General features: G+C 38.5%; 1 protein-coding gene across 1 annotated transcript; it reads right to left on the reverse strand.

Moving 5' to 3' along the window:
• Positions 1 to 12,135: 12,135 nt before the first annotated feature.
• LOC136229844 (farnesylcysteine lyase) lies at positions 12,136 to 17,241 on the reverse strand. Its single transcript, XM_066018726.1, has 5 exons — positions 16,662 to 17,241; positions 16,380 to 16,553; positions 12,904 to 13,260; positions 12,611 to 12,786; positions 12,136 to 12,478 (listed from the first exon to the last, which is right to left on the reverse strand). Exons 1-5 carry the CDS (start codon positions 17,169 to 17,171, stop codon positions 12,241 to 12,243), a joined length of 1,455 nt encoding a protein of 484 aa, XP_065874798.1. The 5' UTR covers positions 17,172 to 17,241; the 3' UTR covers positions 12,136 to 12,240.
• Positions 17,242 to 18,168: the final 927 nt, after the last annotated feature.

Raw genomic sequence — 18,168 nt, forward strand, 5'->3', positions numbered from 1 at the left:
GAAACCAAGAGGCACTTTAAGATTCCTAACATCCAAGTCTACTCAGGTGAGGATAATCCTGAGGCCCATGCAAGAAAGTATCGCATGTTGCTTGGCCTTAATCGAGCCAGTGAGGCGGTGTTGTGTCGGATGTTCATCACTACGCTCAAGGGTCCTGCTTACGATTGGTTCCAGTCCCTTCCCCCAGGATCGATAAACAGCTGGGATCAGTTAAGTCGAGAATTTTGTGCAAAATTCACCGGATGCATTCCTCCAGTGGTTAAATCGCGAAAGCTCTTTGAGTTGACACAAAAAGAGAATGAACCCCTTCGGGAGTATGTTGATAATTTCAACAAATTGTGTATCTGCATTGTTGATCTACATGTCTCCATGGCAGTAGAAGCGCTGGTGAAAAACACAACATGTAAAAGCTTACAAGAGGATTTAATCAGAAACAAACCGAGGAATATGGCGGAGCTGATAGAAAGGTGCAAGGACTTTATGGAGGTTGATGACATCCGCAGAGAGTCTATATCTCCACCCAAAAGAGACAAGGGCGAATCTCGTCGACGGGACAAGGAAAAACTCCCTGATTCGTCATCCCGAGGTAGGCGAAGAGGATCTAGAAACAAATCTGCATACATCCTGTCGTTTACACCGTTAATTGCCCCCAAAGGTGAAGTGCTAATGTGGATTGAGAACAGCCAACACAAGTGGAGCATTTCATACCCCGAACCAAAGGGAGGGGAGTACACCAACACGGGGAAAAATCCCAAAAATTATTGCAAATACCACCGGAGGAATGGTCATGAGACGGATGCATGCTGGGAGTTGGCCAGAGAGATAGAAAGGCTTATCGAAAGGGGAAAGTTGGACCGGTTCGTCCAAAATGATAGCAAGAAAGGCGACGGTGATAAACCAAGGGATGATCCAAGAAAGAAGGCGAAAGGAGTCATCAATGTCATAGTGGGCGGACCAGGATATCAAACCGCGCTAAAGAAGGAAAAAACCATTGCTCTCGAAAGGATATCACTCAACCGCCCTTTCGCAGATGTAGGCCCAGAGGTTCCTCCTCACGCAGACGCTCTGGTCATCACCATGATGGTGGAAGGATGGGAAATGAAAAGAGTAATGATCGAAACTGGCAGTTCATGCAACGTCATTACAAGAGGGGCATTCGCCAAGCTCAAGATCGATCCTATCCAGGTGGAGACCACCATTGTAGACATCCTGGGAGTAACAGGGCATACAATCCAGACGAAAGGGCAGGTAATGTTGGAATGCGAGTTGGCAGATGAAGATCAAGTCTGGAAGGGAGATCTAGAGTTCTCCATTATGGATGGTCAGTTGGCTTACAATGTCATCTTGGGATGGCCTTTCATCTCAGAGGCAGCTGCTCTCATATCCATTCGCCATCTAACCATATACATCCCTACTGCCAGGTCAAAGGGAATCAAAGAGTTGCTCAGGAGACATATTCGGCATCCTTGACGATTCGCCCGCAGTCCAAGGATGATGAAGAGGAGGAACTTGTCACAATGGCCTTGGGAGATACAGAGATGTTTCTTATGACAAATGGAAAATAGGTACGAATCGCTAGAGGGCTAAAAGATGAGATTAAGGAGATATTACAAAGGTTCTCCTCGAGTCGGAAGATGTCTTCACATGGAAGGATGAGATCCTCCCAGGGATTAGTCCAGATGTGATCACTCATAAACTTAATATCGCCGAGGACGCGGTCTCGATAGCACAAAAACGGAGAAATCATGGTCCTGGGAGACAGAAGGTGATTGAGGAGGAGATTTCTAAACTCAAGAAGGCGGACGCCATCGAGGAAGTAATTTATACACAATGGCTAGCGAATGTTGTCCTCGTCAAAAAGGCGGGCGGATCATACCGCATGTGTATTGATTTCACGGATCTCAATAAAGTCTATCCCAAAGACAACTACCCTTTATCGTGTATTGATATCCTAGTAGATGGAACCGCAGGACACGCCATGTATTCCTTTACTGATGTGAAGTCAAGCTATCACCAGATCCCGATGGAGCCATCTGACAGGATCAAAACTTCATTCATAACACCAGGCGACCTATTGTTTTAAGGTCATGCCCTTCGGACTCAAAAATCCAGGGGCAACGTACCAGCGAATGATGAACAAAATATTTGAAGGGAGAAAAGGTGACAACTTTTCTGTCTATGTAGATGATATGACCATCAAAAGTACCACCGTGGAGAAGCATACGGATGACATAAGGGAAGTCCTGGGGGTCCTACGAAAGCACAATATTAAATTGAATCCAGAGAAATGCACCTTTGGGGCGACCTATGGAAAATTCCTGGGATTCATGATCAGCCAAAAAGGGGTGAGTCCAAATCCAGACAAGATTCAAGTTGTCCTGGATATGAAGACGCCACAAAATGTTAGAGAGGTGCAGCGTCTTAACGGGCGTATCATCGCCTTGGGCAGGTTCATTTCATGTTCAGCTCGTAGATGCCTACCCTTCTATGAAGTGATCAAAAAACAGAAAGCATTCGAGTGGAATGAAGATTGTAAACAAGCTTTCGAAGGAATCAAACGCTTCCTCACAGAACCTCCCCTGATGAGCAGACCATTAAAAGGTGAGAATCTTTACATATATGTCTCTGTCACAGATAAAGTAGTTAGTACTGTCATGATAAGGGAAGAAGACGGCCAGCAGTATCCGATCTATTATGTGAGCAAAGTTCTAAAAGACGTCGAAACACGATATACGAAATTGGATAAGATGGCACTGGCCGTTGTCACCACTTTGATTCGCCTTAGACCTTATTTCCAGGCTCATACAGTCATTGTCCGCACCAGTATACCCATGAGGAAGGTACTGTAAAAGCCAGAGACTTCGGGGAGATTGATGGAATGGGCAATCCGCCTAGGTGAGTTTGATGTCCGTTATGAAGGTAGATATGCTCTGAAAAGCCAAGTCTTGGCAGACTTTGTGAATGAATTCACTGAAGAAGGCGTAAATCTCCCTAAATCTAAAGTTGAAGAATGGACGATGTACACTAATGGGGCTTCTTCTGTTGAGGGTGCAGGAATAGGCATCGTGATCAAAGGGTCGCGTTACATAAAACTACATTATGCAGCGAAGTTAGACTTTCTCGCAACGAACAATGCAGCGGAGTATGAGGCCTTAATATTGGGGCTACGCCTATTGAAGGAGATTACACCCGAGCGGATCGTGATATATAGTGATTCTAAGCTCATGGTCAATCAGGTAATCAAGAACTTTGAAGTGAAAGATGACATCTTGACCAAATATGTAGAAGAGGTCAAAACGCTCCTGAGCTACCTTGAGAACAAGGAAACTAAATGGGAGCTAGTCCATGTGCCTCGGGGATCAAACGTAGAAGCTGACCATCTCGCTAAACTGGCTTCTAGGAAAGAACAATGGGCGGACCTGCAATGCCCGTTCGAAGTCAAAACGGCGCCAGCATTTATCTTGGAGACTGTATCTCTTTTAATATCCATTGAAAATGATTGGAGATCACCTATCCGCCAGTATCTTGCAGATGGAACTTTGCCTCAAGACAAAGAAGAATCTCGACGGACGGTAAGAAAAGCCGCTTATTTCTCCTTAATAAATGATTGCATATACATAAAATCTTTTGGACATCCCTAGTTGAAGTGTTTTACGACAGAAGAGGGACAACAGATCCTCAAGGAGCTACACGAGGGTACTTGCGGAGCTCATGAAGCATCCGCCTCCATCCTAAAAAAGTCTAGACTGGCAGGGTTTTATTGGCCCACGACGGAACTTGAGGCTCAGAGGTTGGTAGAATCCTGTCACAATTGCCAGGTTCATGCAAACGACTCTCACACGGCTAAGAATCTTCAAAGGCCCATCATCGAAGGACGACCCTTTGCAGTTTGGGGGATTGACATTGTCGGTCCCTTTCCTCCTACCAAAAGACAAAGGAAATATGTTGTAGTAGTTGTAGACCACTTTACGAAGTGGGTTGAGGCCGAAGCAGTCTCTTCCATAAGTGCAGAACGAATGGTCGAGTTTGTCAGAGACAACATAGTTAGAAGATTTGGAGTTCCCCACACGATTATTACCGAGAAAGGGCACAGTTCAATTGCGGAGAGTTCAGAACATTCTGCGAAAATCAAGGCATTCAAAACAGGTTCGCCTCTGTTTACTACCCCCAATCTAATGGGATGACTGAGGTAACAAATCGAACGATTGTCAAAGGCATAAAAAAGAGACTGGGCGAGCATGACAAAAAGTGGGCGAATCACCTTATGAATGTCCTATGGGCATACAGAACCACACCTCGAACTGCGACTGGCGAATCACCGTTCGCCCTCACCTACGGAGTAGAAGCAGTAATTCCCGTTGAGATTCAGGTCCCTAGTGACAGAGTTTTATTCTACTGTGAAGACAGGAACGACCAAAGATTAAGGGAGAGTCTTGACCAATTGGAAACAAGAAGGGAGAAGGCATATATACGGATGGCTGCCTACAAACAAAGGATCGCAGCCTATCACAACAAACACGCCAAACTCGTGGACTTAAACCCAGAAGATCTCGTGCTCCGCAAGGCGGACAAAATTCAATCTTTGGAAGGCAAAGGAAATTTGGGGATCACCTGGACGGGGCCATATAAAATTGTCACCAAAATTGGACCTGCCACTTTCAAGATATAAGATGCGAAGGGAAATACATTGCCACAGACGTGGAACATCCAGAACCTCCGCAAATATTTCGCCAGAAAGTAAAGTGTAACCAAGGTCTTGAGTACTCTTTTTCCTTTAGTAAAGTTTTTATCCCATGTGGTTTTCTTATTAAAGGTTTTAACGAGGCTCACGCATAAGACCAATCTGTTGTAATAAGGCGCATCGCCATTTAATAAAAAGCAATGTTCATCTTGCAAGTTATTTCTTTGAGTACTTTTCCTGCAGTAATATAAATATTCCAGATTCAAAAAAAAAAGGGGAGGCAACAAACGCATTCCCACAAGTAGGATAATGCTATCATGGCATAACTACTTTCTCCTCAAAGATAGGAGAACAATCTCAGCGGAGGATCAATCTACCTCAAAGATATGAAACAAATTGATCCCCGTCAGAGATAGAGTTAAAACATTTCTCAGATGTGAGATCTTTACACTCTCACACACTCTTTCCAAAGAAGAGTCCAAAGTCCTAGTGGCGGATCGATTCACCTCAAAGATAGGAAGCCAATCGATCGCCTAAGGCAGCTTAACTTCCTCTAAAGGAATAAAAGCTCCAAGCCTTCACAAAGGCTCACACTCCGAGGTATGGCTGGCCATGTAACATCCCTAAAACCCTAACATATACATCTTCCCACATTCATATATGTTTTCATGATTGAATACATACATTTTAGATTCATCAAATTGGCATTGGAAGTTTCGTATGCATAATGTGATTATCATGCGATTAGTAGACGATTAGTGTGTCGTTAAGATGTAACGATTGGTTAATTGAGTTAGGACTTAAATGAATGAATTAATATGTCCTTAATTGATCAAATTATACTTGTGGAGGGCTGGAAATGAGTTTTGTGAGCAAGCACCTCACTTAAGCACGAGGTGTCATCCAAGATTGAGACAAAATGCACCTCTTCATTTCAAATGGATGTACACAACTCATTCTTTATGCTTTCCAGCCATAATTTCGACAAAAGCTTCATCAAACCTTCCCTTTTCATACCCTAACATCCTCCAAAGAAAACTCTTCCAATTTCTTCCATTTTCAAGTCAAACAAGTCAAGTTAGGAAGCATACTAGGTGATAGACACAAGTTGAAGGTTAGTATGTTGTTATAGCTTGTTTTCCATGAGTTTGAGATTCTGAAATACCTAGGTATGATCATAGGATTTGTTGTGGATGAGTTGTGATTGAGTTTGTTGAGTTTTGGTGTTGTTTAAAGTGGTTATAGGCTGTCCAAATGAAAGATATGTATCAAGTGCCCTAAACAGAAATCTAGGGTACTGCTTTCAGTCATTTTGGAGCATGTTTTTCATATTGATATTGTTCGAATTTGAAGATACATAAAGAATAAACTATGTTCCTATATGTGTTATGAAACCCGATGTAACATATGGGACTTTAATTCCATATATAGAGGAAGAAAACCTAGATGGATCATGCCTGCCTCGAAATTGAATGTCATATGAGGCAGCCATATTGATGTAGAATTTTGAGGACCTTAGATTCCGAATTTGAGAAAGTCTCTTTATAAAAAAGTGTTCCTAACTACTTGAAGTATATGTCTGTAAAAGGATTTGGAAATACATTATGTTTATTGTGAGATAGGTTGAGTGCATTATGGTAGATGCAAATCTGGGTAGTCTGTTTCTTGGCTGGAAACAGGATAGAATCATTTTGCATGCCATAGATTGTGTAGAAGTTATCTTAATATGAATTTTGGATATGTTATACCCATATATGTCTAGTTTCAGTAGGTTCAAGAAACAGGGCATTTGGATTTATATAGAGAGAGTTATGGTAGAATGTGTGCAAGTAGGTCATGTGATGATCTAAGACAAAAGGATTAGATTGCATGAACTTTGTGGAGTTAGTGTCTTGTAAATCATATAGCATTCATTAGTTTATATTTTCATTAAGTTTATGTTAAGGCTAATTGTATAAATGTTATGTGACATTAGGAGGGCAAGGTGCAATTGAACGCACACCCGATCGTGTTGAATAGATCGAACCAAGTGCGACGGTAAGCATATTGCTTATATATGTGTATGACTGTATTGTGCCTTGTAACTTGTTGAGTGTGAGATGTGGTTGAATCTGATGTGAATATTGTTTGAGTGTTTGTGATATGTCATCATTGATAAGAAAGTGATATGATTGAGTATGTTGCAGTGTTATGAGTGAATACGGCATGTTGAGTCTTGTGCACATACTGGAACTGGATAATGGTTGAATTATAAATGAATATGAGCTTGATTAGATGGATATGTGAAATGGTCCAAGTTGAGAGTGCTATCCGAATATTGTGAGCCGGAAGCACATGTGTTGATGATTGTATTCCGAATTTAGTGAGCCGGAATACAGATTGGGCCCAATGACCATTTTATATATATTGTCTAAGTACAGCAATGCCTTTCTAAAATAAGTGTTACTATAATAAGTGAAACAGGTGAATAAATTCTAACTTGGTATTGATGATATATTTTGATTTGTGCTCTTTACATTACTTTTGTATATACATATATGCGTAATATGTTTATTGAGTAGGCAGCTCACCCCTTGCCAACAGATTTTACAGGTTAGGTGGAGTTCTTCTTGCTTAAGATCGCACCAGTAGTGTCAGTCCATTCTCATCTAGGCATTTTGGAGTCTTGTGATGTACTTTTGTTTTGTAAATCCTCTATGTAGGATAATGACTTAAACGTGTATTGTAAATGCTTTCTCTTATGTATAATATGTAAAGTTTATATGAGATTGAAGTTTATATGATTGAGAATTTAAAGCATGTCTATAACTGATATTGTGTGAGATATCATGTGATCCAAGTGAGGGGGTTACAGGCCACCTACCTCGAACCAACAGAACCAATCCTAAAACCTATAGATTTACTTGCTGAAAGATATAAAGCGTAAAGTAAAGATAAATGGTTGTAACAAGGATTAAAATAAAATCGTACTTAGTTACATTTACAAAAACTAAACATCTATAGGAGCATCCTCCTTAGCATCTTTTTCACCAGATGCGCCCTCCAGAGGGACCTCCTTCTCTACAGAAATGGTTCCTTCCTGAGGAACAGTACAATCAGTTATCAGCTTATTATTCTTATCACCCGCCTCCTGGGATACTTCATCGAGGTCCTCTGGTTCGAGATCAATAAGGGGTTTGCTCTCTTCAACAGATCCATTCATCACTTTGCGAATATGATCACGGATGAAGTCTTTGACGTTCGGGATTTTGCGATACTTAAGGCAATCATCCACCTCAGGGACCACGTACTCGGGATCCATGAAATCAATCTCGGGATGAGCAAGCTTGACATACGCCATGATCCACTCGCCATAATAATAAGCTCGTTCCCCTGCCAAGATCTCCGCATTAGATAAAGCAGCCTTGTGATCTTCAGCATCTGCATCTATCTTTTCCTTCAATCTAAGGATCTCAGCATCCTTACTCTCATTAAGAGCAACGGCGGAAGCAGCGTTCGCATTTGCAACGACGACCTCTTTCTCTAGCCTTTTTATGGTCGCCTTGTTCTCCACCCCTTGGAGTAGATCCGCCTCCATAGCACGCACATGCGTGTAGGCCTATCAAAACAAAGGAGGAGGTAAAAACCAAAATCTCCTCAAGAGAGATCACTCTTTCATCCAAAAATGTGAAAAACAAAAGAAAAACTTACCAGAAGGAGATCCCTTTTACTCATCTTGGCATGGGCTGTCCCGGAGAACTTATCCTGGCTCACCTGTACTTCTCCAAGTTGACCAATATTTTTACACTTTATCCCATTTTCAAAATTAAAAAACAAAATTTTTAATTATATAACTACTAGTAATTTCATATAAAAAATGGAAAATTACAAAACTAGGTCAAATGGAAGGCCATTTACATTTTCAGACCCATTATCAACCAACTAACATATATAGACTATGCCCTGAATACTTTTCTGAAATTCCCTTCATATATATATAAGAACTTATGCATTTCACCCCCTAACATTCGTGAAAACTCGAATGACGAACACCAAAAACTCGAACGATGAACATCTTCAACACCACCAATCTTTACATTTATTCTTCCAGCGACTTCCAACCGATTCCAGTGGCAAGAACCGGTAAGAAGGTATGTTATTTTGTGATTTTTGATTAGGTTTTAATGCTTCTATTTCTATACTACGGTGATTTTACTTCTCCTGAGATTTAGAAGTAGGGTTTACAAATTTATTGTGTTTTTTCGTTGGTTCATAGCTTCGATTTGTAAGAATGATACTTAGAAATAGTTAAAATCAGTTGTGGCGACCAAATTTTACAGAATCGGCCAATTCGCGAATATGAGTTTACTTCGTGAACATCACAATATGCGAAGTAAACTCATATCCACGAAGCAGTCGAGGCATATGTTATTGTTCCGCATATGCGAATTCGTGAGTATTCTTGTCAGTTCGCAAACGTGATATTCGCGAAGTTAGTATTTACTTGACTAATTTGATCTACTTTATGATTTGGAAGGGTGATCATTCTAAGTCTAATTCCAAAAAGAGGAAGAGGACATCAAAGACACTTAAGAAGAGTATCAAAGACACTTTTAGGTACCCCTACGCCTATGATATGAGAGCTACTATCACAGTTCTTTCTGATGCTGAGGTGATGAAGAAAGTGAAAGAAAGATTATCCACAGTGCACTTGGCCATGTTCAGGAAAACTGTTGGGTTTTAGTGTCCTATAGACAATTGTTCCAGGATATAAACCTAATGTAAATGAATAGTTCTTTATGTCATTTGTTTTAATAAGATATGGTTTCGTAACTGTATAAAGGCGACCTCTTTTAAAGAACTAAATAAGTCTAATAAAAGGAAATCCCTAAGTTTATTTAAAGTGATTATAAAGTGTTCATACAAGCATGAAGTGAGACGAAACATTATAATAAACTAATAAACTTAAAACTACCCCAAGTCAAGTGATATGTTTTGAATAGGGATTGACATAACACTATTAAGACTTGCATGTAACAATGTTTTCTGTCGAGACATAGAGTTGATCTCACAAGCTTCAGATATGCAGATATCTGGACAGTTACATGGATCCAATGAAAAAAGTTCATTAGGATTGGAGACCCGACTTGAGATAACAGGATGGGTAGATTTATCCTTGTCACATGTTCATCTCATTGGCTCAAAATTGCACAGTGTAGCTGCTTCCGTCCAAAAGATGATTTCGTCATTGTGAACGCTTCACTAGGCTTGATTAGCACGACCATTCTCTTACCGGATTGGTCGGCCGTGTAGGCGAGGCGGGTGGCTGACTATCATGACAACTAAAGCTCGCTCTCCGCATGGGCGTCAAAGAAGATTTCAAAACACACACCGGCCCTCGAGGCGAGATCTCGATAGGGATTGTAAACTTCAGTGGGTAGAGAATGCGGTTTCTTCAATGTTCAGCTAAGTTTTCTTTTCCTTACTCACCTACATTGATCCAAAATTGATTAAGCAATGCAGCCCTTCAGCATAGACTTTTATAACCTCTATGCTAAAAATCATACGAACCGAATAGAGGAAAGCTTCGATGGAGTCGAGTCTTGGTCAACGAAGCAAATCTTGACAAATGACAAAAATCAACATTTTTTCACTAATAATAGTAGATCGAACTATTATTGACCTCTTAAACCATAATAGTTGATTGGCTATAGATGTCTTCGACAGGGGATTTTATATTAGGAGTCGGGATTTCCATGTCATTATAAGGACCCTTCATACAGTTTTTGACACATGTTTACCCTCTTATTAAATTAAAAAAAATCCTTTTATTCATCCAAATTTACAGCGTTCAGCCACCGTTCTATACTCTCCATAGCCGGTGCTCACCGCCGCCGATCTCCACCGCGAAACCAGTGCAGGTCGCATGTAATCATTATGATTTAACTTTTTCTCCTCTTGCAGACTCTAAACCAGCTTCTAAACTCAAAACTTAACCGCGTAGCATTGTTGGGAGCTTTGTTGAGCAAAGGGAACGAGAGACTGAGAGAAAGAGAGATTTCTGATACCGAAAGTAATTCTCCAAATTTCACATTGGTGTAATCGAATTACTAATAACAAAAATGGTAATTTCGAAGTCAAGTCTTCTCTACTCTCCATTGTTGTGTAGTATCGAATTCAAGTGGTCTGAGCGGTTACATTAGTTTGGCGGTAGAGATCGGCGGTGGTGAGCACCGACAGTGGAGAGTAGAGAACGGTGGCTAGATGGAGAAAACATTGATTGTCCTGTCCCATTTTTCTTCGTAAATTTGGGATGAATAAAATGATTTTTTTTAATTTAATGAGAAGGTAAATAGGTGTTAAAAACTGTATGGAGGGTCCTTATAATGACATGGGAATCCCGGCTCCTAATATAAAATCCCCTTGAACAGGTCATGTATCCCTAGAGAAGCGTTCAACAACTTTTCTGACAGTTTTTTAGTCCATTGACCATCCGGTTCCCTCCATCATTCCCTTGATTTTCCATAGCAAAGAAACCTCCACAACCTTTTAGGAAGATGGGAGTTGCTATGAGAAAGAATGATAGAATGATCTCCTACAGCAAGGAAACTTGAAAAACTGTATAAAATAAGTGGTAATACATGCCATGACATATAAACCAACAGTGATTTTCACCTGGTTAATGATTAACCAAGTGAATTTGGTTAGTCACCGTTAAATCTAGGCTTGTTAAAATCATAAAATGGAGATTAAAACAATCGTATGGCTTAGATTTACATCTCTTAGATCTAACGGTGATTGACCAGGTGAAAATCATTGTATAAACCAAAGTGTAAGAATAGGAAGAGCTTCAAACATTCATTAATTAACCTCCATTGTACAAAAATAACTCAGTTCAACATGGATTGATTGATTGAATCTCGTCATTTTAAAAATGGAGAAAAGGAAAAGAGACCTCCAACATTGTTAAAACTACATGATGGAAGAAGAAACTTATAAAAAATTTCATCAAACAGCTTCAACTAACATATTTCCTTGTAAGTTTTTGTTTATTCAACCAATTTTTATTTTTCTTTTCCCAGATATTTGGTTTAATCCTTTTGTCCCTAACAGTTGTTTGAAGTCAGATTTAACACGTTCTTTTGTTCTACAAACTGTGTGTTTGAAGTTACAAAATTTGAATGAAAGACTCAATCTGAAGTTTACAGGTATAGTAGTTTACCCTTTCCTTGGGTACATTATCAATCAATCAAAATCAAAACCAACACTAGGGATGCAGAATTTATTGCTTTATACACATCCTGTTGTAAAGATCTTGAAGATTTTACCGCACGGATACCTAAGAAAAACAAAATTTAGTCGCTGTACATGGGATAAATTGTCAATTTGATCCCTGAATTGCAATTGTGGCACATTCAGTCCCTATAGTGACTGAATGGCCCGAAATGAAGTTTAGAGACCAAATTGTGCCCAAATAGGAGACCAAATCTTGCAATTTTCCCAGGATACCAATAACCTTATCTTTTATTTGAAACCACAACAAACAGCTCTTCTTAGTAGTTGGTTATACATAATTATAATCACAAATCTGGATGCAACAAGTGTTCATCTGAATTATAGCTCACGGCAAGTCTAGATAGGATGAGACGTGCTACATTCTCTGCTGCAACAGAGCTTGTCTCCATGGTGCTAGCTGCATTTTCAAACGCATTCACGTAGTACAGATGCTGCCCGTCCAAAATAAATGGCGCAAATACTTCAGGAGCTTTATAATGAGGGTAAGCCCCCCAGTTTATTCTTATAGTCTCCTTCCTCACACTGAAACACATTCAATAGTTTGTTAGGGGTTGGAATATCTCTGAAAAGCCTCATATAATCAACAATTGATAACCGAAGAGAACTTTAGAACACATTTCAAGAATTCATTTCTAGTGGGTCAAGAAGTATTACCCAAAGATGCTATCAAGTAATGAATCAGGCAATGCTTCACGCGAGAAGACTTTGTAACTCATATCTGTCTCATTGTGTTGCTTAAGAACAGAAATACTAGAGAAAAGAAGGTCAGGATCCTCTATGGTGCCAACCAATTCTGGAATTTCCGAAACATCTTTCAGGCCAAAATATGCCTTGTACATGGTAAAACATAAGAATTCAATAGGATTTTTTTTTTTTTGCAGAGAGGATATAATTTTGTTTAGAAATTTAGAATGAGATTTAAATTCACAATTGAAGGTGATGCTTACAGGATTTAGGAGGCCCCTCACAAACGTGGCATGTGTGTGCTGCAAATGACGTTCAGGAACTGAAATAGGAGGAGTAAATTGAATATTCAATTCATCCAGTGGTGTAGCAATCACTGTGACTTCACACATATAACTCCCTTTTGTAGAGTTGAGCTCGTAATATTCCCCATGGTAAGAGATAGAATGTATTTCTTCATTGAGATGCAGTTGAACATCTGAAATATTAATCAATCCACTAGCCATCTGCCAGTTTCCTCCTTCAACCGACCATAATCCTCCACCTGACCCTGCCAACGAAACTGCTCCAGCAAGTCCACTAATGTACACACTTTGACCATAATTAATTCTAGTAATAACCTGCATATAATCCAACCGAAATCTTAGATGGTGACAACATCTTCATATACACCGAGAAAATTACCCCATTTATGAGTCGCTTTTGGCATCTCTATAATCATTAAATCATACGACCATGATTGTACTTTGTACTGAATGGTAATTCTATCAGATTTTATGATTGTAAATTATATATCTTTTGATTTAAAAGAATTACATGTACTTATAATGGAGCATATGACTAATTTGTAACATTTCTCCTATAACTGCTCCTACAGTTGCTCCTTGATTTGTAAGAAGGAAACTGAAGTCAGGTATATTTTGGAACGGTGTTTGAATTTCGGTGTTGGCCACCATAGTGACCTGTTGTCTCTGATTCATTGCTTCCAGTTGCAGCTCCACCTTCAGGTTCCTTTCCTTTTCCCAAAAGGTGTAACTCCAACATACTCTGATACCAATTTGTTATGGGTTCGCGAAAAGGATCTCGTCACGGGTCTTACCACGAAGAAATCAAATGCAATTCCTTTGTTGGTATTTCTGCCATTCTTTGAAGGACCTATTTTCTCAACAAACGATGGTGGATTTTTTTATTTTAGAGATCGCCGGCTTTTCCTGATATGTTTTATTTAAAATTCTGCATCGATAGAAAATCCTCTTTTATAGAAAGGTACAATGATTCCTAAACACCTAAGATATCTTTAGCCAAAAGGGTCCTACCACAATTAGGATTCTACCACTACTAGCATTCTACTAAAATTAAAAAGTCTAATAAATACTACAGCAAAAAGAAAGACGAAAACTAACCTAATTAAATAAGCAGTACTGGACATAAATTAATAAACAATAAAAGACTCCTAAATATTAAAGACTCTTAAATAATAAAAACCCTAAATAATATAACCTAAAACAAGACAACTGCAACACAAACTCATACCTAGCAGAGCAGTACCTAGCAAACTCATACCATGCTTACATTATTACACCCCCTCAAGTTGGAGCATGGATTTTAATCATGTCAGCTTGCTACAAATACAAACAACAGTCTTAAAGACAATACAACTCAAAAACAATACAACTCAGAAACAGATTAAACAGATAACAAAAGGAGAGGTCAAGAACGCAATAATCACTGCCAACCCACATAAAGAATCCAAACACTAATCCAAGTTGCACATACCATAAAGGAAGGTCGGAAATGCCAAGGCAAAGCCGGAACACCAAAAGTCGTCTGATAACGGTGCTTCCACGCACTAGGAGATTGGTTATCGGAATATGCAGATCAGACAGTCGGCGGAAGAGGAAGCTCATGGGAGGGGCAGTGAGACTAAGGTGGTGCTCGATAAAACTTAAAATTAAGTTCTGAATTTTAAGTGCTAAAATATTATAAAAGCTGAAAATATTAAATGTTTGATAAGTACTAAAAATAAGTACTAAATTTAAAAATATTAATGGATAATGTTCAACTTAAAATTAAAAGTTAAATTTTTTGACTTAACAGAATAAGTATTATGTAACTTAACTGAAATATTTAAGTTGTATTATCAAACAAATTTAAAACCAATAAACAATTAATGTATTAATTTTAAGTACTAAAAGTCATTATCAAACAGGGCCTAAGTGAGGCTTGGAACACTATGTCCAAACAATATGCTCACAAGGCAGATAATAAATTCTGGAATCTCAATCCACAAACCCAAAACATAAGCCAAAACGAGGGCAGAAAACACTGGAAACACATGGGATACCATATAGACTAAAACTATATGAATATATTTCATTCAAGGAGAATACATATATATATACACTGTTAGACATCCAACATTGAATCATGGCTACCATATAAACAAAGGTCTAACTCACCCCAAAAGGTACCTCAAAGGGTGAGGATTGCCTCACATATTTAAGGAGCCATATATCTTCCTCATTTAGCAATGTGGGATGTCTAACACGCTCCCCTCACGCCCAATTGCTAAATGAGGAAGCTATACGGCTCCTTAAATATGTGAGGCAATGTGGGATGTTTAACATACACATTAAGGATACTATCTAGATAGCTACAGCCCATACCTACACAGACCTACAAGACTCATACCATGCTTACATTATTACACTCCCTCTCAAGCTGGATCATGGATTTTAATCATGCTAGAGTCTTAAAGACAATACAACTCAAAACAAGAAACTTAAGATAATTTGGAATATAAAACATCATCCAGCGGAACATCAAGCTTCATTGGAAAAAGACAAGCAAAACTCAGTTGAAGCAACACGCAAGAGGCTGCCAACAACACCATTGCACAAAAGGAGATTCACCGGAAAACTAATCGGACAAACAGGTCGGAAACAGAGAGACGAAGGCGGCGGAAGAGGAACGACGACAATTCGTGAGATGAACTAGGACTTGGAACCCTAGTCCAAACCATCTGTTCACAAGGCAATGCTAAAGAAAACAGCCCAAAAATACAAACCCATAAATTTTACGCACAATGGCAGAAAATGAAAAAATGAATCCAAAGTAGGCTCTGATACCATGTTACAAACCATGTGAATACACTGGAAACACATGGGATACCATATAGACTAAAACCATATGAATATATTTCATTCAAAGAGAATACACATATATCTACACATTAAGGATACTATCTAAACAGCTACAGCTCATACCTACAAGACTCATATACCATGCTTACATTATTACATTAGTTAACCATACAACTCCTACATCTCCTTTGAGATTAAGTAATTTACAACAATGTTTGCCGGAATTTTTCACTGGCTTTCTATTTGATAGTAGAAATTCTATTTGTAACAATTTGGTGATGGAACTTTCTGATTAGTAAACTGCACTTTACTCGATTCGGCTTCAAAGCCTCGATGATAATCCAACTCAGATTAATATCACATGGATGGCAACTAAGAACAAAATCTCCATCTTCTCACCTCCCCGGCTGACTTAGGTCTTTATAGTTTTATTGGAACTAATATATGAATTATACAAAGCATGCTAAATATTCAAAATTCTATTGATACTTATAGAAACTAAGAAGGAATGCAATATACGAATGCTAATTGCACAACATGGAGCAATTCATACAAGATAAGAAAGAAAACATGAAGAAAGTTGCTTTGATGCTTACAGTGACAAGCTCTTGAATCAACAAGGGAGACAGTCCAAGATTGACCAATTCTTCGTGCAAAGTCTGAGTAGTGAGATTGTGCAAACCAGCCCACTTAAGCATCCCATCCACAGTTTGGAAAGTGGGTCTTGTTTCAAAGCTCTCATAGTACTTCAAGAACTTATTTACAGTGCTCTGAGTCACAAATATTATAAAAGCAAACAGTTCACAACAACTTCTTAAGAGAATGACTAAATCTTTTCCTCAAGAACCAATCAATAAAAGAAGAAGAAAAACAACTACCTCAACGAAGCTTTTCATTCTGAAAAGCGAAAAGCCATAGTGATATAACATGTAAAGAGAATTAGCATAAGAAACGATCTTTTGAACAACGGTACTTTTAGAACTGATACTAATCGTCTTGAACACAAACTTGTTGCCGTCCCAAATCCCAAGCGAAAGATCGCTATCAGAAGTGGAAGGCATTTTTAGCTTCAAATTGAGCAAATTCGTGAAATTAGAAGTATGGTAGTTCTTGGGGTGAAGAATGGAGGCGCCGGCCTCAAAGGTCTCGCCTGAGACGGTGACAGTGGCCATCCGACCTCCGACGAAAGCATTTCGCTCGAAAATGATGATAGGGGCGGCAGAAGAAGGAGAGTTCATAGGGGAATAGAGGCGAAGGAAGTGAGCTAGGGAGGAGCCAGCAATGCCGCTGCCAATGACACAGATAGTAGGTGGGGAAAGGGATTCAGATTGGGAGTGGAGAAGGAAGAAGAGGAGAAAAAGGGAGATGATTTTGAGAGAAGCTAACATTTTCGCCACTCATTATTCTTCATCTTCTTCTTCTAAATTAAATCCTTTGACTTTCCACTTCAACATTCGTCACTTAGCTGCCGTGACTTAACTTTCGTTTGTCTTTCAAAAACCAACCATAACCCATTTAATAACCTACTCTTTTTTTTTTTTTTAACTCATTTAATAACCTACTTAATCCATAAATAAATGGAATAATCCATTTAACCCATATAATAAATAGATTGGCTTGTTGATTAGTTGGATCGACTCATTAATCTATTTAATAATTTATGAAACCTGAACAAAAAAAACATTAAAAATAATAACCGAGAACGTTAAAAATGCGAAAACGTGAAAAATAAAAACTTGAATTTATATAAAATTTAAGCTGATAAAATCAATGGTTAATTTTTTAAAAAAAAAACTCTATGGTTTTACGTTTTCGCAGCTCATACCTGTGGTTATTTATCCCAAAAATAACATTCTGGTTTCTATCGTTAGCAAATTCGGGACAAATCTCTTAACACCGTTAAAATGCATGAGTATTTTCCTCCTACTACTTTTCTTTTTTAAAATTCCATAATCTAGAATTCCAAAATCTAGAAATCCAAAATTCTAGAATTTCATAATCTAGAATTGTAGAATTGTAGAATTCTTGAATTTCAGAATTATGGAATTCCAAAATCTAGAATTCTAAAATCTAGAAATCCAGAAGTCCAAAATTCTTTGAATCTCGGAATCTAGAATTTCAAAATTCTGGAATTCCATAATCTAGAATTTCAGAATTCTGCAATTCTAGAATCCTAGAATTTCAGAATCTAGAAATTTACAATTCTAGAATTCCATAATCTAGAAATTCAGAATCTAGAATTCTAGAATTCCAGTATTTTCTAGAATTGTAGAATTTTCTAGATTTCTAGATTTCTAGAATTCCAGAAAATACTAAAATTAATTTTAGTATTTTCTGAAATTTCAGAATTTAGGGTTCAAGTATTTTCTAAAATTTTAGAATTCT

Source organism: Euphorbia lathyris, chromosome 5 (assembly GCF_963576675.1).
Source record: "Euphorbia lathyris chromosome 5, ddEupLath1.1, whole genome shotgun sequence".
NCBI classification, from domain to species: Eukaryota; Viridiplantae; Streptophyta; class Magnoliopsida; order Malpighiales; family Euphorbiaceae; genus Euphorbia; species Euphorbia lathyris.

What these genes read in the sequence shown, in the direction of transcription:
- LOC136229844 (XM_066018726.1), bottom strand. Translation starts at nt 17,171, where the DNA reads ATGTTAGCTTCTCTCAAAATCATCTCCCTTTTTCTCCTCTTCTTCCTT. An exon ending in GAATGAAAAGCTTCGTTGAG is followed by an intron (nt 16,554 to 16,661) that starts GTAGTTGTTTTT and finishes TTTGTGACTCAG; the next exon opens with AGCACTGTAAATAAGTTCTT. An exon ending in TGATTCAAGAGCTTGTCACT is followed by an intron (nt 13,261 to 16,379) that starts GTAAGCATCAAA and finishes GATTATATGCAG; the next exon opens with GTTATTACTAGAATTAATTA.